The following is a 23,252-nucleotide window of genomic DNA, read 5'->3' on the forward strand; positions in this document are numbered from 1 at the left end:
AACCCTCTCCAGGGGATTTGAAAGAGCTCGCTGGGATAGCGAAGTTCACACACTATTGAGCACAACGCATGCAACCTTCACGTGTTATATCTAAATTGGCAAAGTTTACAAACAAGAGCTCGCACACACACACACACACGTGAACGCAACGCACGCACGCACGCACGCACGCACACACACACACACACACACACACACACACACACACACGTGAACGCAACGCACGCACGCAACGCACGCACGCACGCACACACACACACACACACACACACACACACACACACACACACACACACACACACACACACAGCCATGCACAGACACACAGCCATTAATGTGCAGTCCCAGCAGAAGGGCGTTTAGAGGTGGTGTAGTGCGCTGAAAGACACATTTCCCTCCCTAAGCCTCACTCCCAGCAGAGCCCGGGTCTCTTAGATCTGTAGGCTGATGGACATGCTGAGATTTAGTGAGTATATCCAACGCACCCCTTCCTCCCCTGCCTCCCGACCTCCATCCCCCCCGTCCCTCCCTGCATCCTCTCCGTCTCTCCCCCCACACTGCCACTGCCTCGACGGGGTGAGAAGATCAATGGGAGCTTTGTAATATGAAGGAGAGCCGGGACGACACGCGCACACATGCACACACACACGCAGGCTCATAAATGCATGCGAACGCACGCAGGCACAAAGATTCAACACACTCGCGTACACACACCTTCAACGCATACACGCATGCACACGCACACGCTCACATTCAACGCACGCGCTCACATTCAACGCACACGCGCACATTCAACGCACACGCAGATTCAACGTACACAGTAACACAGAAACCCACATTTAGCACACACGCACACACACATTCAACAAACACACACACACACACATTCAACACACACACATTCAACACACACAGATTCAACACACACACACACACATTCAACACACACACACACACACATTCAGCACACACACACACACATTCAGCACACACATACACACACACACACACACATTTGACACACACACACACACACACACACGGATTCAACAGCCCACACACGCGGGTTCAACAGCCCACACAGTAAGTTAAAGAGATATGACACTGATGCAGTGCGCTTCCCTGACCCTGACGAGTTATCTCCGGCCCTCGTTGGGAGAGCTCCTGCTCCTTTTGGTAATTGAAGTGTGGGGCGAATCCATTCCATTCTGCTGTGGTCAGCTCCTACCCCCCGCAGTGTCGCAGCGCTCTTCTACAACTATTCACCGAGGTGAATATGGACCGGTCGGTAGACACTGTTCCTTATTTACATTTTTCGTAAAACTTTTGTGCACGTTTTTTGAATCACATCATCTCATCACAGAGGGGAGGTCGAGTAACTACCGCCTATAATTCAAGTGGATGACTAGCCACATGAGGGGCTGCCACTGAGATATGTTGTTGTTTTTCGTCCAGTGTACTTTGTGAAAGTGGTGGTGATGGTTAACTGGAGTTTCAGGAAGAGTTAGAAGTACAGAGGTGCAGAGTGTTCCTGTTTAATGAGCTTGGTTCGGGTTTATTCAGGTGTGTTCTGATCAAACTCAGGACTTCACAAGTCAGGTCCCCATAAATCAGGTCCTCCGAAGACTAATAGATACCTGCTAAGCCATTGGTCTTATGAGGAGCTCACTCGTGTATCCCGATGTTATAAACTCTGAGACGCCACCTGGAGACGAGACCCCTCCATTAACTTTGCGCTTTGTGTGATTAAGATGCTAAACAGTGTATTTCATCGGGTGGAATCTTCAGCCGCAGCCTCCGGAACATTAGTCCAGCGTAGCATAGCGTGGCGCTAACTGACAGATTATTTAATTAACAGACATCGCGCCGTGACATCGACATGCTTATTCTGCGAGCCAATTATGCGCTTGACGTGTGCGTCGATATGACAAAGCTAATGTTTGCAGAATATTAGCCAAGGGAATCCCGGCCGACGAGGTCCTTAACGAAGCGAAAGGGGGAGCGCAGGACGACTGCCGTAGCTTCACTTCCATTCATGTCCTGTTTGTTGTTCATTATTTCTGCGTTGTTGTTCCTCTCCCCCTCCCCAGATCTCCGGCAGATAGTGTTTGTCATCCAGAGCCAGAGTAACTCCTTCCATGTCCGGCGGGCCGAGCGGCTCAGGGCCAGTGTGCTGCAGCAGGCAACGGACCTCACCGAGGTAGGAGATTAGCAGGGCTGGACGTGCACGCACACACACACACGCACACATGCACATATGCACACATGTATACATACATACTTACTTACTTACTTACTTACTTACTTACTTACTTACTTACTTACTTACTTACTTACTTACTTACTTACTTACTTAATTCCATACAGACAGACAGACAGACAGACAGACAAAAAACACACACACACACACACACACACACACACACACACACACACACACACACACACACACACACACATACATACAAAAAAGCATGCACACATACAAAATATCAGGCACACACACACACACACAAAGAAGCAGGCGTGCAGCTGCATAAACACACACTCCCCAAACGTACACACATTGCATTATTCAGTGGGGTAACGGGTCTGCCTGCTTACAAATCATGTTGTGTTTAAACGTTGCTTACCTGTTCTGATTTAAGCAAAGTGTAACATTCATAAGAACTCATATGCGGGTATTCACTTCCTACTGATTAATCCCGTTATTTTGTGCTTGAAATGCAGCGCAATAATTGTATTATGTGTGGTTGGGCAGGCTATGTTTGTGGAGGTGTTGTGTAATTCGGCATTAAGCACGGTTAACCTAAGCATATAGAGCCTGCCCTATGAAGGATGTCTGTTATAGTGTTGCATTAATATGAAACAGACAGAGTTTCCACAGAACACAACAAATTCAGGAGTGCTTGCTTCTAATACATGAATAACGAGAAACTCTCTAAACCAATAACACCAAGTCGAGATGGAGTTGAATAATAAATAAATCACCTTGTTGTGCATGTTAACATTTATTTTAATAAATACGCAAAGCATGCCCCTTTGCGTATTTTTGAAATACATAATTAGTTTGTTATTACTTCAACAGAAAAACAGACATTTAATTGGATAAAGCTTTTTTTAACTTCAGACAATAAGCCCAAGAATAGATTAACTAGACTCTACTTAAGGCGATGAAAGTGTGGCCGAACAGCGTTTTATTTATTAGTTTGACTATTTATGTATTTATTTAACCAGCTTAAATACAGCTCTTGAACACAGCTCGTTGCTCCTAAACACCTTTCTTCTGTCTTTACTGATTGACATGGTCTAGTGGGGAGGGGGTTTGATTCACAGTCCCAAGGTCCGTGGTTCAATCCCTGATTCGGCCGTGTTTCTGTGATCATCCTTGAGCAGTAAATCACAGCTCGAAACATCAAACACTAAAACAGTCAAGAGTTTAATTAATAAATAAATGAAAATATCGTGTTGGCAGTCATCTTAATTTCAGCGTAGTTTGTCTATCACTGCTATATTGGTATTTTATAGATTTTTATTTTTTATGAAGCTATGATTTGCACTTTCAAGACATTCCATCTCCACACAGCATCAAGCGTCTGTCGGTGTGGGCATTTCAAAGACTTCTCTTTCCGTTTTCTAACTCCTAACTGAGCCCAGCCGATTAAAGCGGAGACTCTAGCTGGGTCGAGGTCGGAGTTCATCCCCGCTCAATGATGTCGGTACCGACCCCATTCTCAAGGCCCTTTTATTTTCCATCACAGCAAACCTTTCTGAGCAGAGTGGTTACACGCACACCCACTCGATAACACCGTGGGGCAATGGATGGTGAATGGAACAGATTTATGGAGCACTTTTCTGACCCCCCTGGCCACTCAGAGCTCTTCACAGTTTACGCCTCCCATTCATGCCGTTTACCCATTGACATGCAGGCGTCATCCATGCAAGGCAGCAGGCCAGCGCTACCGGAGCTGCTGCCGTTGGACGCCTTCCACACTTAAATCAACCATGAAACGAGAATCCCTATTTGTTGAATCCTATATGAAATATTTATAAAAAATCGAACTTGAAAAGGTGGAATTGATTGTCTTCATCTAGTCAACCTATTCATCCGGTCCTGTAAGGCTCTTATTCAGCAACGCTTTTCCATTTTCTTTGGCTCATGGTTATATAAGTCAAAACCATTTTATTGGTTTATCGCTTGATCACAGTTTCTAGCGCTGTGAGACCATCGAGATATTTGCAATGAGTATCCGACCAGCCTTGACTGGGTAGCAATTGATTCCCACAAAACGGTGCGGCCAAACAAAAGGTCCAGACAGCCTCTCTTCAATTTTGAAGAATTTGGTCAGAATTAGAGCGAAACTTATTCTTTGAGAAAGCCCCCCCTTCTGTTCACCTTTTATCATCTGTTGCGCAGCCATTGTCTTTTAAGTCTGCAGCATATGGTCATGAAATGAAACTCCCTGCCCTTGGGCTGTGATTGGTCCTTCTTTCTTCTGCTTTTTAGAGTAGGCTTTGAACAGGCTCAAGGCCAGACTGATGTGCAGAGAGGGACAGAATGTGAACATGCTGACCGTCTCACGAGGCAACACAGTCACTGTCTCAAAGGATTCACCTTGAGTCACCTCTCTCCCTTTTTGTTTTTGTGATTGCATAACAAAATGGCAAGACTATTTTCTTTGTCTTGTAATCCAGCGTATAAACCCCAGCACTGGTCCATTGTCACAGGGAAACAATTCAGATACAGATAAGTCAGCTAGGATTGGGCTATGAACACAGGGGAAATGAAACCCAAGGCACTCCTGGCCGGATTTCTTCTTTTTAGATTCTCTGTTCTCGTCTGAAATGGTTCTCCAGTCGTTTGATGAGGTTTGGGAAGCACTTCGCCTTTCTAATGGTGCAGCTGAAAAGTAGACTGGCACCACATTGCTCAGGCATTGTTTGTTTGTTTCTCTCGCTCTCGCTTTCTCTTTGTCTTCTCTATTTCCCTCCCTCTCCCCCTCACACTCCCTCTTTCTCTCACTCTTTCTCTCTCTGTCTTTGAAAGCTTTTATTTATAATGAATACCGGACACATTTCTGCTGAACAAAGTTACTCATCTATTAGCCACAGAATAACCCAAATAAACAAAAATTCACTGGGTATATTTGTGTGTGTACATTCATGATATCAGGAATTATGCTTTCAATAAGGCAAGTCGGGTAAGCTATGGAAGCTCAAGAGGACATTTTTAAGGAGCTTTGCCAGATTACTGAGTCAGAAGGACCAGGGGAGTGAGAAGGTGTGCTCTTGATCCCCAGTAAATATCTTATCCGACTCATCCAGATTAAATATGCCACATATAAATATTTACACAAACCTTCAGCTGTAGGAAGAGGGCAACTGCCTGGTATTCTTGTTTTAACAAGTACAACTGGGAATGGCCCTAGCAGAGGTTTTATTTATAGCACTGCCAAAGTGCCAATAGGCTTCTGAATTATGAATGTACAACTGTGTGTCATACTGTCAATATTTCTGCTAGATTGGCTGGAGTTTGAAACATATCCAATGTCTGGGGAAAGCCTTACTTCAATTTCTCACTTTCCCAGATGACAGATTAAACCTTTACTAAAATGAAACGTTTTAATCAAAATGGAACGCGTTGAGACTATTCTAGGGCCTGATTGGTCAGGTGAGCCGGTAGGAGTGGCTTCCCTTGTTGTGGTGGAGAATATAGGCCACAGATCACCGGCTGTTGTGGTGACCCCCTTCTCAGAAACGAGGGTAACTGTAGAGTTAGAGTTGCGTAATCACTATAAACCAATTCACATATCCATTTTTTTTTAATCAAAATAAATATCAAAGCAACGCATATTCAATGGTTATTGCTGCTGATATGATTAAAACATTTTTGCAATTCGCCTCAAGTGTCTCAGGTGTCAATACACCACGATCTACTGAGTCTAATTCTTATCCGATGCCCAAATCGAAGAGATGAAGTGGGCTGCAACCAGCGTCCGAGCCCATCTGCTGATCCAAACGGGCCGCGGTTATCCCCTCGACACTCGCCTGAGTGAAGCATGGCTTGATGAACAGTGAGCTCTTACACTCGGCTGCATTGTTTTCCCCCTAGTGTGAAACATCCCCGCCCTCCCCTCATAACTCTCGCTGACAGCCCCCCCCCTCCCCGGGCCTTCTTCTCCCCCCTCCACTCGCCAGAATTATCTCTCTGCAATGCAACTGTTGGTAGCTCATTTGTTTGCCACTGATGAGCGTTTCTTTCTTTGCCGCTGTTAGAAATGTGGGGCACTTGATTGGATTTTACGCACACACACGATACAGTGTGTTTTATTTTAATTGGAGCCATGTTTACGTTCCGTCTGAACTCACTTTTGCAGGAGAGGACTACTAATGTGGAGCGGTGGCCTCAACCAGTAAACTGTGGCGCTATGCATTGACAGCTATGAAAGTATACAAATCCAGACGTCCTATCGTAATTGTTGTGAATTGTGTTAATTCATGAAGCGGTTACAGCCGTAAAGTCGCTACGCGGCCTACTGCTCGTGAATAACACTGGTAACGTGTTAATGTTCCACTCTACACCTGTGCCAGCACTGTAGTCGCAGACACCCGTTCCTCTCTCTGTTCCTTTTGACCAATCCCTGCCTATAGAGCCCCCCCCCCCCCCCCCCCCCAAGCGGTCAGAAATGTGCTCCCCCGGTGGCGGGACGGTGTAACCAGCAGTGAGCCGCCCCATGCCAGCCCGCGGTGCTGGGAAAGGCTGGTCGCTCATTGCGCTCAGCTTGGCACGGCCATTGTGCAGTTGATTAACAAATGTTTTCTGGTCTGCTTGTCTTTTTCAGAATCCACCTGTGGTCCTGTTCCTTCACAGTCTGTCAGATAATGAGGGTGACTGGAGCATTCTGCCAATGCTGCCTCAGTAAGTGGCCCACAGAACGCAGGACTCATGCAGATGTGACGCACGCTTTGACCTGACATGACACGACAAGGACAACAAACACACACACCACGCACGCCCGCACACATACACGTACTTGTTAAGCCTGCCTCTTGGGTTCTTGGTTTTAATGAGCAGAGGTTCTGCCCTGAGCCGGCCCAGTGCAGTAGTTATGGCACTAGTATTTGTTAGGCAGTATTTTTGTCTCAATGTTTTTTGTTGTACCAAAGTGAAATTAGATTTCAAGGAACAAATGAATCAGCCATGACTACATTCTGCTCATCCTCTGAAAAGTTTTTCCTTTTTCTTGGCAAACTAATCATCTCAAGTGATATTTTCTCTCTAAAATGACGTCATCACTCGCATCGTTGCGAAGATGTAATAATCGGATGGTGGGAAGCTAATTAAATCTATTGCAGTTCAACAAGAGGGAACGGATCTGCTCCAATGCTTGTTTTCCCCAAGCTGTGCCTCACCCTGAGTCAGAACGTTTGGGTTTCTCTCTATTATGGACCCGAACCAGTCATGGCCCTCCATTAGACGGTGACTTACAGAAGCATCCCGGAGCAGTTTAGGTAACGCAGTACCTGAACTCGTGTTGTAGTGCCCCTCCTCTGGATGCCTCTGAGGCTGAGAGGATCGATCTGGGTTTTCTCTGGTTTTACTCCCAGCAGAAGGGTGCTGGGGTCGGACCCTAATGTCCACAGTCCCCCCCGGAGCCGGATCCCTACCAGCTCATATCCCTTGGAGCTAGATCATATCCCACGGAGCTAGAACATATCCCATGGAGCTAGATCATATCCCAAGGAGCTACATCATATCCCACGGTTCTACATCATATCCCATGGGGCTACATCATATCCCACGGTTCTACATTATATCCCATGGAGCTAGAACATATCCCATGGAGCTAGATCATATCCCATGGAGCTAGATCATATCCCATGGAGCTAGATCATATCCCATGGAGCTAGATCATATCCCATGGAGCTAGATCATATCCCATGGAGCTAGAACATATCCCATGGAGCTAGAACATATCCCACGGAGCTAGATCATATCCCATGGAGCTAGAACATATCCCATGGAGCTAGATCATATCCCATGGAGCTAGATCATATCCCATGGAGCTAGATCGTTCCTGGGAAAGCAATCAGTCTTAAGTTAATGGGTGAGTACGAATGTGAAGAAAGCGTCTGTGTTTTGTGTCTCCCGAAGCTTTTCCAAAACCTTTGGTAAAAACTCTTCCTGGCTGGTGTTCCTGGAGGAGGACACCAACGTGAAGGTGGGGGAGCTCCTGGGAGTGCTGGCAAAGTTTGGCGGCACCAAAGTGAGTTCCATTTGTCCTCCTGCCATTAGGCGTTCACGCCCTCCCAGACCTCCCCTTGTCGGAAAGCTGCTCTTGTCTGAACTCCCGTGACCGATGCTGACACGTAATCTTCTGCAGAGCTCAAAGCTCATCACAGCTCCTCCTCACATAGCCGTTCTGAGGGAGCGGGTCAGGTGCATTACCACGGCAACCGCCCCCGGGTCGGTATTCCATCACCTGGACGGGAGACGTGTCACACGCATCAATCACACCACTCTCTCTCTCTCTCTCTCTCTGTCTCTCTCTGTATCTTTCTCTTTGTCTCTCTCTCTTTCTCTGTATCTCTGTCTCTCTCTCTCTCTCTCTGTCTCTGTCTCTGTCTGTCTCTGTCTGTCTCTCTGTCTCTCTCTCTCTGTCTCTGTCTCTCTCTGTCTCTCTCTCTCTTTCTGTCTCTGTCTGTCTCTCTCTGTCGTATTCTGTCTGTGTCTCTCTCTGTCTCTGTGTCATTATCGGAGGTTGTGATGTCGGAGGTTGTGATGAATTGACCCGGCCTGGGGGAGAATCGTTGTTTAGCTCTCGATCAAGCACTATAGAAGACACTGTTTTTAACCACATGCATTTGGATTCACCCTCACTATGAATCCAAGGTTTATTCTGTGTTCTGTTGCTGGTCATACGTGTTAACACTTAAACACACTTAAATCCCAAATAAAACGGGAAGCAAATAAGCATAGCAGAAGTTGAAACTGGATTGACATCCAGTATGGGGGAAATCCCACTACGGAGGTTAATCCTGCTGATTTGGATTTATTTGCAAACCGTCTGCTATTACTGACTGATTGTTTGGGTAAAATTGCTCCCAAAGCATAATTGCTCCCAGAGCGCGTCCTTCCATTTCAACACAGTGAAAGCACTCAAAGCACTCTAACTCACCGTCAGCGATCGCACCCAGGGGGTCACTCCAAACACACAATCAGGATTAAACCGGGGAGCGAGGGGGGCTTAAGGTTGACGCGCTGTCCCCTTCAACAGGAGTGGTTCCTGGGAAAGCCCCTCCACGACGAGGAGTCCACCATCATCCATCACTACGCCTTCGCCGAGAACCCCCCGCAGTTCGAATACCCCGACTTCAGCGCCGGCTGGGCTCTGAGCGTGCCACTCGTTCAGAGGTTAGTGGACACGGCCCGATAGACAGGTGGGCTAGGGTTGGACTCGAAGCTCCAAAACTTCTGGGTTCCAACCCCAATATCTACAGCCTATCCTGTAGGCTGCCCCCCCTCCTTACCTGCTCATTGAGATACATCATCAATAAGCAGGTAAGGGGGGGGCTCTTACCTGCTCATTAATGACGTAACTCAAATTCACCCAATTATAAACTATAAACCACCCAAACAGCCACAAGCTATTTGCTCTCCTTGTGAAATACCAACCCTCTGAGGAGCTTCCCTGCGTTGCGTTGTTTCAGACTCGCAGACAGGATCCGAGATGAGCCGTTGAAGTCTGACTTCACCATCGACTTGAAGCACGAGGTAAATCAAGATGGACGCTCCTGTCACAATTACCAATGATCTTGCTCTTTCCCCCCCCCCCCCCGTTTCCCGTCTGTATCTTCTGCATCTTCTGCTTTGCCTCACGGCCACTCCAGCGTACCTTCTCCCTTTTTTCATTTGTGAGTTGACTAGAGCATGAAATTCATCTTCCCCTTAAAGCGTAAATCTCATTACTCTCCAGAATTAGGGCGGTGCGGCGTCGGAGTTGTTGCCCCACCGCGGGAATACTGCGAGTTCTCACTCGGCCACCGTGCCAGGGCTCCCATTGGACGGAGACCGAGGCATTATAATAATAAAAGAGGAGGCTCATCTGCATGCAAAAGACTCTGAGGTGCCGAGGGAAGATGTATAGAAATGTGAATGAAAAAGTAATTACCTGCTCAGGGGATGAGATGTTAAGAGGAGACGCAAGGCAAGACTCTGGGTTGGGATTTACCAAGATAAAAAAAAGGTTGGTTAAATCGGGCAGGAATCAGTAGAGTGACTAGGCTGTCTTTAAGCACGAGGCCTAATCCCTACCTGCTCCTAGATCAGTAGATATAACATCTGAGCAAGCAGCCATGGCACGTCATTTATATATTACAGCACTCATGTGAATGTCCTCACTGTTTTATTACAGTATTAATTCCACATTAAACTCCCAGTGTTGCATTCAGCCAGGCCGCTTGGGTTCCATCGTCGGGACTGAAAACGTGTGGCTGCGCAGAGACGTGTGTGTGCGCACAAAAATAACTCAACGTGACGCTCTTTGGCCATGGGAAGAAGAATCGGAAGGCTGCTTCAAATTATCTTTATTATGCACTCTGTTACCGGGAGTCCTCCGTCTTCATTTTCCCAGCAAAAGCCTAACTCTCTCCTTTCCCCTTTTCTGTTTTTCTCCACCTGCTCAGAAGAGACAAACTGCTCGTGTGTACCCAACACCCATTCCCCTCCCTCCTGCACCCATCACCCTCCCCACCTCTCTCACTACAAGGCCGCCGCTTTCCTCCACAATCCAGAATCAGCGATGCCCGCCGCGTTCTCACAGCCCTGGTATTATCGGAACAGACCCTGAGATAACCGCTGGTTTTGTCGGAACAGACCCTGAGATAACCGCTGGTTTTGTCGGAACAGACCCTGAGATAACCGCTGGTTTTGTCGGAACAGACCCTGAGATAACCGCTGGTTTTGTCGGAACAGACCCTGAGATAACCGCTGGTTTTATCGGAACAGACCCTGAGATAACCGCTGGTTTTATCGGAACAGACCCTGAGATAACCGCTGGTATTGTCGGAACAGACCCTGAGATAACCGCTGGTTTTATCGGAACAGACCCTGAGATAACCGCTGGTTTTGTCGGAACAGACCCTGAGATAACCGCTGGTTTTGTCGGAACAGACCCTGAGATAACCGCTGGTTTTATCGGAACAGACCCTGAGATAACCGCTGGTTTTGTCGGAACAGACCCTGAGATAACCGCTGGTATTCCGCCCACACTGTAATCTCGTGATTCCAGGTGGCCTTGTACATCTGGAACCAGGGCCAGGGTCTCCGGCTCACCGCCGTGCCCGAGCTGTGCACCGAGCTGCAGGACTCCCCCCGGGCGGCCCACTGCACCACCACGCTCAGCGCCCCCGCCCCGGCATGTGTGGGTACCGGCCTCGCACCCCCGACACTCCGCATGCGCAGAGGGACCGACCAATGGGGGGGTTTAGAATGGCGATGTGTGCCGCGCTGACGGAAGTGGTTCGTGTGGTTGTGTTGAACGCTCCTTTGTTGTGTAGTTAGTGCCTAGAGAGTACGTATTCTTTGAACGTCGTTTTTGTACTTTTTGTTAAAGTATGTGTGGGTGGCGTGTTCACATGATCAAAGACTTGTTTTTCTTGAAGTGGTATGATTGAACTGAAACACTTCTGGCTTGTTGTTTACCCCTTGATGCGCTAACACCACCCTCGACTGGTGAGACTTTAACAGATGAATCATGCACTGTACACTCAATTTGGCAAACAAGAAATTTGGAGAGTTCTCTCTCCCAGCAGGGTGCCGAGTCTTTCCTTCCTCCACTGGAAATCATAAATATTCATGATGCTTTTTAAACAGGTAGCAGTGGGCTATTACCACAACACAAGGTACACAACCAAACAACAAAACGTAACTAGCGGCACAACTGTGATATGGAGGAATGTGGATAACATTAAAGGGATTTCCATGATGTAGGAGAAGCTACAGTGGCCTTCACCATCCAGTACGACGGCCATAGGCACTTCAAAAAGCATCTGATGTACGACGGCATTGGTTAGACAAGACACGCTGAGATTTCTAGATAGTTTTCTGAATTATATTTGGTTAATTAGTCTCTAAAATTATACGCCATGGCTTGCAAGTTAGAGAGCGATGCTAAGATAACATAGCGTCCCCTCCGGGGCCGTGAGTCATTCATGCAACATGGCACGTAAACAAAGAGAACGTATGAGTAGAATGTACCGGTTATAAGATGTGATTTCATTGAAGACATTAATGAAATCGTTATCAATCAGCACAGACTACAAATATGTCCAGCTCCTTTTAAATCACAAGAAAGTTGAAATGTAAACCATCGCAACTTATTGTGATTAAAATAATTACTTCTCTTTCCTCGTTTGTCTTAGTTTTCTTCTTGTGTTCTTCCTCCGTAAAGGGAGAGGCCGTGGGTAAGGAAGACGTATTCGTGGCTGTCAAAACCTGTAAGAAGTTTCACGCCGAGAGAGGTAAGTGGCGCACCTACGCTAAAACACCTCCATCCCATGATTTATCACGAGACACCTGCCCAGACATGACGCGTGCCGAAGACTTAACGCCTTCTCTTCCTCCTATTCTTATCGCGGTGGATGCGATAAGGATTTGTATGACTGGGCTAAAAGCGGTTTCTCATTAGTGTTCGGGAAGACTGGTTTGATTAGTGAGGTGCTTATCCTCTGGGAATGTATTGTGAAATGTGTTTGAGCTCTCGCTGCTTGATGAAGTATGTTTTGTTCTAATAGGACTGTTTAATTATCTCAAGTACTCGTGTTGTAAGAGCGACTTGGGGCTGAATCGAAACGGTTGAGCCAGAGAAAGGGGGAAAAAAAATGTATGAGCGTTACAATTTTTAATGCCACGTCGAGGTAATATCAAACAAAACACAACGGTGGTAATTATCCGGAAATTACAACACCCTGTACTTTACAATACCCTCTTGCATTTAAAGCAGAAATAAATGGATTTACCGAGGCGTAGCTTCCATCCCATGAGACACAGAGTTTGAGAAATCCTCAGATCACGAATGCTATTTCTCCTAATGACTTCATTAATGCTTCCTTATCTTCTAAATGGTAATTTATGTACTGCTCTACCCTGAATAAAATAGAAAGGGAGAAATTAAAATGGATAGCCAACTGTGCCTTGGGAGTAAAAAAAACTGATTAAGAAACTTTTAATTGATAATTTTTGGCATCAACAGTGTACTATGACTGCTGTGAACGTTGGATTGCTAGTTTTAGATTAGTAGTTTTAGATTTAAAAAAATGTAAGCATTCTTGGCAATATATGAATACTCTGAACTACAACAATAAAGGTCTTATTAGATAATACATAGAAAGATGGATGGCTACATACATTATAGAGTTTGGAAGGATATTTAAATTGCATGTAATTATTACTTAATTCCATTCTTACCCGGTAATGTTGGAAACCCATTCGTGTTTTAAAGAATTCAAGAGGTTCCATAGAGAAACGTCAAAAGAGGGATAGTAAATCACAAAATAGATGGATCAATTCTTCAATAATGCACACACTCACTTCCTGATGTGCTGTGGAATTGCTTCTAGTCTGCAAAGTAGAAGCCATTACATTTGAAAATAGCTTTCTGTTTAAAGTGACTGCAGATGATTGATTCATGCTGGGATCATCATTTCAACGAAACCCCGGAATGGCATGAAAGGCTTTGAATGTTGTTTGGTCAATGGGTGGAGGTGGACTTGGTCTTCACTCTGTCCACTGGACTGATGTGGACTCTTGTGGTCTTCACTCTGGTCATTGGACTGATGTGGGGTCTTATGGTCTTCACTCTGGTCATTGGACTGAGGTGGACTCCTGTGGTCTTCACTCTGTCTACTGGACTGAGGTGGAGTCTTGTGGTCTTCACTCTGGTCATTGGACTGAGGTGGGGTCTTATGGTCTTCACTCTGGTCATTGGACTGAGGTGGACTCCTGTGGTCTTCACTCTGTCTACTGGACTGAGGTGGAGTCTTGTGGTCTTCACTCTGGTCATTGGACTGAGGTGGGGTCTTATGGTCTTCACTCTGGTCATTGGACTGAGGTGGACTCCTGTGGTCTTCACTCTGTCTACTGGACTGAGGTGGACTCTTGTGGTCTTCACTCTGGTCATTGGACTGAGGTGGACTCTTATGGTCTTCACTCTGTCGACTTGGATTGATGTAGCCATGTGAGAACCTCACATTCAGTTCATATTCACATTATGTTTCTCTCTGCAGATCAGTCAGTGAATCTGATTAGCTGTGGCTTTTTGAACAATGAAAAGTCGTGCCCATATTTTCAAATAAATTGTTTCCCAGCCAAAGCGAGACTGATATCAATTGCGAAACTCAAACGTGATTATCTGGTGGTCCCCTGAGACCAGGACTGTAATGTGGCTGTAACAATGTCCATGCTACACACCAGCTAGGTGGCTATTGTAGACAACGACACATCACCTGGTGCTCCATGTTGCCACGCAGGAGACTTCCCTGAATGTGTGTGTGGTGATGGCTGCTTAACCTGTTGCCCACTGGTTGATCAATGTGTAACAGGGGTGCAGCCTCACCCAGCCCCAGAGATCACCCAGACTCGGGCCAGCTGATGCTGCTTAAACCAGCCGTCATCCACACACACACTCCACAGCGGTGTTCACTGTGAGTCCTACACCGACATGCTCTTCTGACGCCGTCTTCCCTGGGCTGTAGTCCCGGTGGTGAAGGGGACCTGGGAGCGGGAGGCGTCTCTCCTCGAGTACTACAGCGACCATGCGGACCCCTCCATACCCACCATCAACCTCGGGGTACCCAACACCGAGCGAGGTGAGTGCTGCTCCGACCCTGGAAGAATAGCATTCAGCTTCCAGTTTTAATTTGAAGACACTTGTTGTTGATTCACCTGTGGGAGAACATGTTGTGGATTCACATAGCGTATTTATTTTATAAACTCCTTTCCCACATCTACTTTGATTTCCTTAAGCAGGGGATTGTGTTTGTGTTTTGAGTTGCACATGCTTTCAATTGTGCTTCATTTCCACGGTTCTGTTTGGAATATGATCATAAGAGAACGTATCAGGGAACATATTATTCCCCACTTCATTCAGATATCTACTCCACAAGCCTAAAGCATGTGAAATGAATTCCTCCCGTCGTGGTTGCATCACATTTGTCTGCGCTTGGCACGGTGCGTAAACAATCGCTGTCTGATGTGAGTGTTCACCCGGTTTATCGGTCTGCTGCCTGACCCGCGATGCCACAGGGTTTAATAAACTCTATCTAATTTGAACCCTTCTAATTCAATGAAGATGGCCACGCCGTGGCCTCAAGGCGTGCGTTATTCAACTACAGGATCATCAGCATAATACTATAACGCAGGCGTTCTGACCGCAAACAGGGACGTTACAGAGACGGTCCTTCTGTATGTGTGTGTGTGTGTGTGGATTTCAGCAGTGAAGAGAGATGACATCTTGAGCATGTTGTGACGGCATGGCCAGTGTAATTATGGTTCCACGTGGGCTTCACACTTCATGTGTGACACGCTGCAGACGGATGCTGACTACTTTCACTTGACTGGTGTCTTTCGTTCAGTGCAGAGCCGGAGATTCACTGTGAAAAAAGGAACGGCCTCTTTTAAAGAGAGCTGCAAGCGGGGCGTTTGGGTTTCAAAGGGCTCGGGAGTGATTGCGCCGCTCCTCTGATTTGCTGGATGATTGTTGCTCTGACTGAATGGCTCGCCGTTCCCCATTATCGTACAACGGCGCCATTAATTGATTTGTGACAGCTGAAGGGCAGCTAGCGTGAGGCTGTCCAGCATTGGGAGACTATTGGGCAGCAGCTTGCGGCTGGGAGACGAAGGGCGCAGGAGGACATTGTGATTGAGGCACAATGTCACCTTTTGTTTAAAAGCACACAATTTTGATTAGTGCAGATTTAATAATGGCTGCCTCCTGCCTGTTGACCTTCTGCCGCCTTTGAATTAGTAGTGTTTGCACCGAGTTTACCTGCACCCCAAAAAAACAAATCAGTTCACAGTTCTATTCTCTTTGCACGTTGAGGACAGCCAGAAGAGTGGGCTGAGAGAGAGAGGCAACGACACATGGCCCAGGACCACAGGGGGGAATCGAACCGGGCGTCGATACGAGGCGTAATGGTATACCACCCCGGCGGGTTCAGCCCATCAATCCACCGCCTGTCTCACAGCTTCACTCTTCTGCCTCTGATCGCCAGGGCCCAACGTCCCCTATGGATGCGGTGCGTTGGTTTTCCTCGCCGTGCGTTCCACGATGCGCGATGCTCAGGCTTAGCGCTACCGCCGCCACACCTGTGGCAGCGGTAGCTCTCGGCGGTCCGCTGTGTGTTCCGGCGCGGGCAGAGCTTAAGATAGAATATGTGATGCGCACCGAATTCACAACCCCGGCGGAGCATCCATGAATAGCGCCCCGCCGAAGAGCGCGCACAGGAGCCACTGCAAACGCACTGACATTTAGCTAAGACAAACGGGTAGAGCGAAGCACTTTGTCAAACTGTTCCCTGGACGCCTACGCCCCTCCATCTCTGTCCGTGGTATCGGGGAGCTGGTTCATCTATTTACATGGTGGTGCTATTGTTTGCTTTACTTAAATGTTGTATCGTTAGTGTATAACCTACACGCACATGGGGTATTTTTGATTTTTTTGCCAATTATATGCATACTCCCAAGTAGGTTTTGAAAGAAGCTTATCACATTTTGAGTAATTGAAAGATTAAATACAAACCGTGATGCAAGGCTGTTGCAAATATTGAAAGGAGCATTACAAAGGAAACCGACTAAAGGTACAGTTTCTTCACAAAGACTAAACACAAGTGGGGGAAAATTGTGTGTGTTGTTCATGTAGGTCTCGGTTTCCCGAGCTTTGGGAGGAACGTACATCCACATAAGTGGGTGCATTAGATGACACATGATTATGTGTTTGTATATTTCCTCTTTGTGTATGGCTGCTACAAGCGATCCTCGAGTGGATGTATACACCGTACATATATATACCCTTCCCCGACTTATATGACTGAAGACGTAAACATAACTTCCAAATGTATTTATTTTGGCTTAATATTTTCTCTATCTATCTATCTATCTATCTATCTATCTATCTATCTATCTATCTATCTATCTATCTATCTATCTATCTCTCTCTCTCTCTCTCTCTCTCTCTCTCTCTCTCTCTCTCTCTCTCTCTCTCTCTCTCTCTCTCTCTCTCTCTCTCTCTCTCTCTCTCTCTCTCATAGGATAGTATTTACTATATAAATCCTTTGACCGTATCAAGGTGCATCTGAGGTTGAACATGTTTGTTAGAAGGAAAGTTATTACGTCAGTTGGTTTCCCACTTTTACACCTCAAAACGACGTTTCCCTTTGTTGGACTCTATCCATTAGTGGTCATATATCACTGGCCAAACCCTCTCCCAGATAACATTTAGAAGACGAGCCTTGGCAGCTCGGGCTGTTTCTGTGAACGGGGCGCCAGGCGTGGTAATGACCGAATCCACTTCATTCACAACTCGTGTTGAAACAAGCGTGGCCAAGGTGCTGCGCTGGGGGATTCAGCCCCCCTCTGCCAGGGAAGAGCCTCCAAGATGGATTAACAGAACCTCCGAACCAAATGAAGGCAACGCCGGGGAGGCGGGGTAGGGCAGGATAGTCTGGGGGGGGGGTTAGGGCAAGATAGTTTAGTGGTTAAGTTGGCTGCATTCATTTTATTTAATGAAAGCGAATGTTTCTGCAAGTTTCTTTTGATGAGGGATAGGAAAGTTGAACGTGACTTCTAGTAGCTTCTTCTAGTTGTAACATTCAATGACACTCGAAGCGTGTGGCTTGTTATAATTATATTTTGTTGATCTTGAAACAACTCATTAATTTCATCTGACATATTTTTAAAGGAGCTGAACATCCGCCACAACAACATAAATATGAATTATGACAAAAAGGCATAACGGTTTTATTTCAGTATTTACCTCAAAATGTTTCCCCTGTCTAACGTTCAGTCCTTAGCCTTCTATCGCATCCTCTGATTAATTGAACCCCCAGAAATTGATTTCTCCATGCGTGTTCTTAGCATGATGCTGCCAGATTCCATGTCATATCAGTCTCAGGATTTTTAGCTCTCGGAGGCAGTTGTCCGCGACGCTGGCCGGGGAACAGAGGAATGTTTTCCCAGCGGCGTGCCAGTCGGCAGCTGAACACCTGCCTGATGGAATGTGTTGCTCTTTTATTCCCATCAGCAGCTCAAGGTGTCCTGGATCCCTCTATTTACACCCGGCAAGGGGAGAAGGCAACGATATAGGGGGGAGACATAAATAATACAACAGGCCCACAGCTTTCTGATAGCTCCCAGGGGAAGTTTTCCCTCCCCATCCCTCCCTCCCTCCCTCCATCTCCCTGTAGTAATGTATTAAGATTCAGCTTTTGGAGGGAGGAATCCATGTGATCATTATGGATAAGCTCCCCTGCTGCTTTCTTTTCTACGGAGACCCCGGAACGTTCCACTCTCTCTCCTCCAGTCTGTTCTGTCAAGCCCTCTCCCATCGAGAGAGAGAGAGAGGGAGAAAGAGAGGGAGAAAGAGAGCGACAGAGAGATGTATCTATATTTTGTATCCTAAAGTACACGGATTTTCTTCACTTTGGAGATATTTTTTAACCTTGGGATACTCTTTTCTGGTCCCCTCGAAAGCCTGCCCTTTTCCCCGGCGCAAGATGAAGAGCCGTCTCACTCCGGCCTGATGGAAATCCAGGTTCTTTTTAAAGTTCACAGCCGCCATTAAAGCCGGCCTGCTGATTGAAGGGCTGGGTCTCCCATCAGTTTGACAGAGTATTGATCTCTGCCTGGTTTTATATTCTTCATTTACATAACGAATATACCATCACGATGTCACCTACATGAGTTAGCGACTCACCTACCGTATTCACCGACCCAAAAGAAAAAGACCAGAAGCTGTTAAGACATAAAGTCCTCCCCAACGTATGAGTCAGCTCTGGGATCAAGATAGATGGATGGGTGGATGGATGGATGGTTTTCGCCCGGTCCTTCTTTCAAATTCCAGAGGTAAAATTCACTTTGTGAAATAACCCATTATAAAATAAAATCAAATAATATGTCAATGGAAGACGGTGGGTAGATAAAATATAATCGATTCATAAAAAATAAATCAAATTCAATAAAAGTATTCATATTTTCAATATGCCGAGTGAGGAGAGCGGCCGCTGATGGAGCTCTCTCAGACAGGGGCGCGGGGCTGCCCCAACCAGCCGTGGGCTCCAGGCCTGGGCTTTGCATATGAGATGTGTTCGCCCTCCGGTGATCCTTCCGCTCAGCCTGTTGGTAGAGTTTAACAATTTTTTACACATCCGAGACCTGCGTTTGAACCCCACCGTCGTTCCCACTCCCTCCCTTAAATCCTTAAATCCCTCTTATCTTAAGGGCTGTTCCTCACCAAATCAGCCTCCACCAAAAATTGCCTCCTCTTTTGGAGTTGCAGCCTATTTTCCCTGGGTGTTGTCAGGGACGGACATCAGGCGATGTCACGGTCAAAGGGACGATTGGCTTTAACTTGCTGCTCCGCCGCAGACTGCCGTGAGGCCAGTGTGGTGGTGGCAGGCTGCTCTGCCTGCAACAGCTGCCAGGGCTGCAGAGATCACAGCGACCGGCCACGGCACCGCTTGATCAATGGATATGGTGCTGCACTGTGAAGTTCCCTCGAAGCCACTCCGATTAGAATCTGTGTCGGGGAATCTATTGATTATCCTGCTAATGTTTGATTAATGTGTGTCTTTGTGTGTGTGGGTGTACGTGCCTGCACGTGTCTGTGTGTCCGTGAGTGTGTGTGTGTGTGTGTGTGTGTGTGTGTGCCGCCCGTGTGTTTGTGTGTGTGTGTGTGTATGTGTGTGTGTGTGCCGCACTTGCGTGTGTGTCTGTGAGTGTGTGTGTTTTTCCGCGAGTATATGTATGTTTATATGTGTGTGTGTGTGTGTGTGTGTGTGTGTGTGTGTGTGTCTGTGAGTGTGTGTGTTTTTCCGCGAGTATATGTATGTGTGTCTGCAGGTGTGTGTGTTTTTCCGCGAGTATATGTATGTTTGTGTGTGTGTGTGTGTGTGTGTGTGTGTGTGTACGTGCAGCAAGGAGTATTGCATTTCACATATTGCCTTTCTGTGTTTTTGAATCCATCCTGCAGCGGCATTTGTCATCATAAGCCCCTCTGTGTCAATACCTGTTCATGTACTCCTCCGTTGAAACCGTCTCTCATTTTGCAGGCCACTGTGGGAAAACCTTCGCCATCCTCAAACAGTTTGTGAGCGGCGCCGTCCCGGAGACCAAGTGGCTGATCATCGTGGACGACGACACCCTCATCAGGTAGGCTCTCTCTCTCCTGTCAGCCGACCGACTGACACATTCAACGCTAAAGTAGAAGGAGTGAGTGCTTCCATCTCCCAGACGCCCCCCCGCCAATCCTCTGCAGCCAATTCCCTCCCTGCTGTGATGACAGAGGAACGTGTTTGAAGCGACAGCACAAATTGCTTTGACTGAAATCCTGGGTAGAAGCATTGGTTGTGCCGGCATTACCATTCTGGAGGCTATCCGCCGCAGTAGCTTTAACGCTAGCATTTCAGCTCCTCTGGGCTCCACCTGTACGCCAGGCTGGAGAATGACTAGCTGGTGTGGTAAATAGCCGCAGGAACCGCTAGCTTTATCCGTTTCTGAATGCTAAAGTGGATCTGTGTCTGTCTGTCTGTCTGTCTGTCTTTCGGTGTGCGTGTGTCTGTCTGTCTGTCTGTCTGTCTGACTGTCTGTCTTTCAGTGTGCGTGTGTCTGTCAGTGTGTGTCTGTCTGTTTGTCTGTCTATCTGTCTGTCTTTCGGTGTGTTTGTGTCTGTCTGTCTTTCAGTGTGTGTCTGTCTGTCTGTCTGTCTGTCTGTCTGTCTTTCGGTGTGCGTGTGTCTGTCTGTCTTTCAGTGTGTGTCTGTCTGTTTGTCTATCTGTCTGTCTTTCGGTGTAAGTGTGTCCGTCTGTCCTTCTGTCTGTCTGCCTGTCTGTCTGTCTTTCGGTGTGCGTATGTCCGTTTGTCTGTCTATCTGTCTGTCTCTCGGTTTGTTTGTGTCTGTCTGTCTTTCAGTGTGTGTCTGTCTGTCTGTCTTTCTGTGTGTGTGTGTGTGTGTGTGTGTGTGTGTGTGTGTGTGTGTGTGTGCGTGCGTGCGTGCGTGCGTGTCGCTCCGTGATGCTGACCCAGCGTGTCTCCCCCCACAGCCTCCCCAGACTGCGGGCGCTGCTGAGCTGCTACGACGCGGCGGAGCCGGTGTGTCTGGGCGAGCGCTACGGCTACGGCCTCAGCCAGGGCGGCTACAGCTACGTCACCGGCGGTGGGGGGTGAGTCCCAGGGTCAGGGCCTCAGCCAGGGCGGCTACAGCTACGTCACCCCCGTCCTGACCGCCTGTCAGTGGCGCGGTGATGTAGTTCCTCTGACGGCCTCCAGGGGGGGCAGCTGCAGAACCGCCCCCGCCGCCGTTCCTGTTTTCATTCTCGTCATACAGAGCGATAGTCATTCATGTCAGGGTTCCAGTGGCCGGTTCAGAGAAATAAAGTTATTGTAAAGGTAGTGAATAAGGTCTGGCCGTCGACTGGTGGGAGGCGGCCATTTAACTCCCCGCTCTCATTGTGCCGGACGTGGGTCGGTTCAGTCGCGCGGCTGCAGAAATCTCAAACAATGGCGTCGCTCCATGGAAGGCAAATCGGCGCCCTAGCATTTCCGTGTGCAGACCGATGGGCAACGAAGTCACAGATGCTCGGCCCATGTTTCCTTGAGAAAAAAAGAAAAGGGTTGATTAGAGGTTGTGGGGGTGCGTTTGGGGAGGGAGGGAGGGAGGGAGGGGGTGGTCCCGAGCAGCCGGGACCATACGGTGCATAATGAATAAGTTATGATTGGTTATTTATGGAGAATCCTATTTAATTTGGCTCAGCCATACACAGATGCGCCCCAGCAACAAGATCAGCGTGGAATAATGGGGGAGCAAGGAGAGAGAGAGAGAGAGAGAGAGAGAGAGAGAGAGAGAGAAAAGCGAGAAAGTGAGCGAGAAAAGTGAGAAAGAGAGAAAAGCGAAAAAGAGAGAAGAAAAGCGAGAAAGAGAGAGAGAAGAAGAAAAGCGAGAAAGAGAGAGAGAAGAAGAAAAGCGAGAAAGAGAGACAAAGACAGAAGTAAAGAAATGAAGAAATCCTTTGCAAATACCTAGTGCAGCCCCATGCATCCAGACTGGAGGGGGACGCTGACTGCCAGGACTGATGAGATCCGTCTCACTAGACGGACCCTTCCATATGACTCAGATGTTGGACACAAATATCTGATGGTTTAGCATCTGCCTAAGGACTCACTAAAGAGTAAATAGAGCGTCAATCTCCACGTATACAGGTACAAACCGATAGGGGGGGGGGGGGGGGTGGGCGCATCTGTCCCGGGACGATGAACATTAGTGATGGGTCGGTCGCAAACGAGTCGGTCAGAACGAACGAATCCCGAAGGTGAACGACAAGAACTGATTCCCAAAACAAGAGAACTGATTCTTTTCTTCTTTTTTTTTAAACATATAACAAAAATATGGTCACGTAAATAAAATATACAAACAATCAGAGCTTCGTCTCCCCGCGACCTTACATTGATTGAAATCTAAAACGTTCTCATCGATTCAGCCATTGAGAGAAGGTAGCAATCTCGTAGCCATGGCCCATGGGTGAACAAATGATAAGGCACCACCACACAAGTTAACTAACGATCGCTGTAGGCTTCAATCTCATGCAAGCACTTTATGTTTCCTTTCTACATCACAATTGCATGATTTAATAAAGTATTGTTTTCACCTACCATTACGAGTCTCGTTTGGTCTAGTTGTTACCGTGCTTCACTGCTTATTAGCGCTACTTGGAAGACGCCCTTTAATTCTTACTGCATCCCATTATGTATTAAGGATATTTATGAAAAAAAGGCACGTATGTACTTTATATATATGCTTAATATTTAAACTTAACCTGGGTAATTTCGCCAGAATATAGGCTACATGCATGTTGATTAACATTTATTCCATAATTTCCGATTCCCTGGCAAATGACATAACAGACCATCTGACTCAACGAACGAATCAAACGAACGAATCAAACGAACGAATCGTGATAGTGAACGGAACTGAAAGAACTGA

General features: G+C 47.2%; 1 protein-coding gene across 1 annotated transcript in view; it reads left to right on the forward strand.

Moving 5' to 3' along the window:
* The window catches only part of b3glcta (beta 3-glucosyltransferase a), a 49,074-nt gene that overhangs the window by 20,807 nt on the left and 5,015 nt on the right, over nt 1-23,252 (forward strand). The window contains exons 4-13 of the mRNA XM_079733473.1: nt 2,091-2,200; nt 6,843-6,919; nt 8,156-8,267; nt 9,279-9,415; nt 9,712-9,775; nt 11,292-11,423; nt 12,453-12,522; nt 14,755-14,868; nt 20,326-20,425; nt 21,316-21,435. Coding sequence (XP_079589599.1) covers nt 2,091-2,200; nt 6,843-6,919; nt 8,156-8,267; nt 9,279-9,415; nt 9,712-9,775; nt 11,292-11,423; nt 12,453-12,522; nt 14,755-14,868; nt 20,326-20,425; nt 21,316-21,435 — 1,036 coding nt within the window. The remainder of the gene's footprint in view (nt 1-2,090; nt 2,201-6,842; nt 6,920-8,155; nt 8,268-9,278; nt 9,416-9,711; nt 9,776-11,291; nt 11,424-12,452; nt 12,523-14,754; nt 14,869-20,325; nt 20,426-21,315; nt 21,436-23,252) is intronic.

This window comes from Pollachius pollachius (assembly GCF_949987615.1).
Source record: "Pollachius pollachius genome assembly, chromosome: 3".
NCBI classification, from domain to species: domain Eukaryota; kingdom Metazoa; phylum Chordata; class Actinopteri; order Gadiformes; family Gadidae; genus Pollachius; species Pollachius pollachius.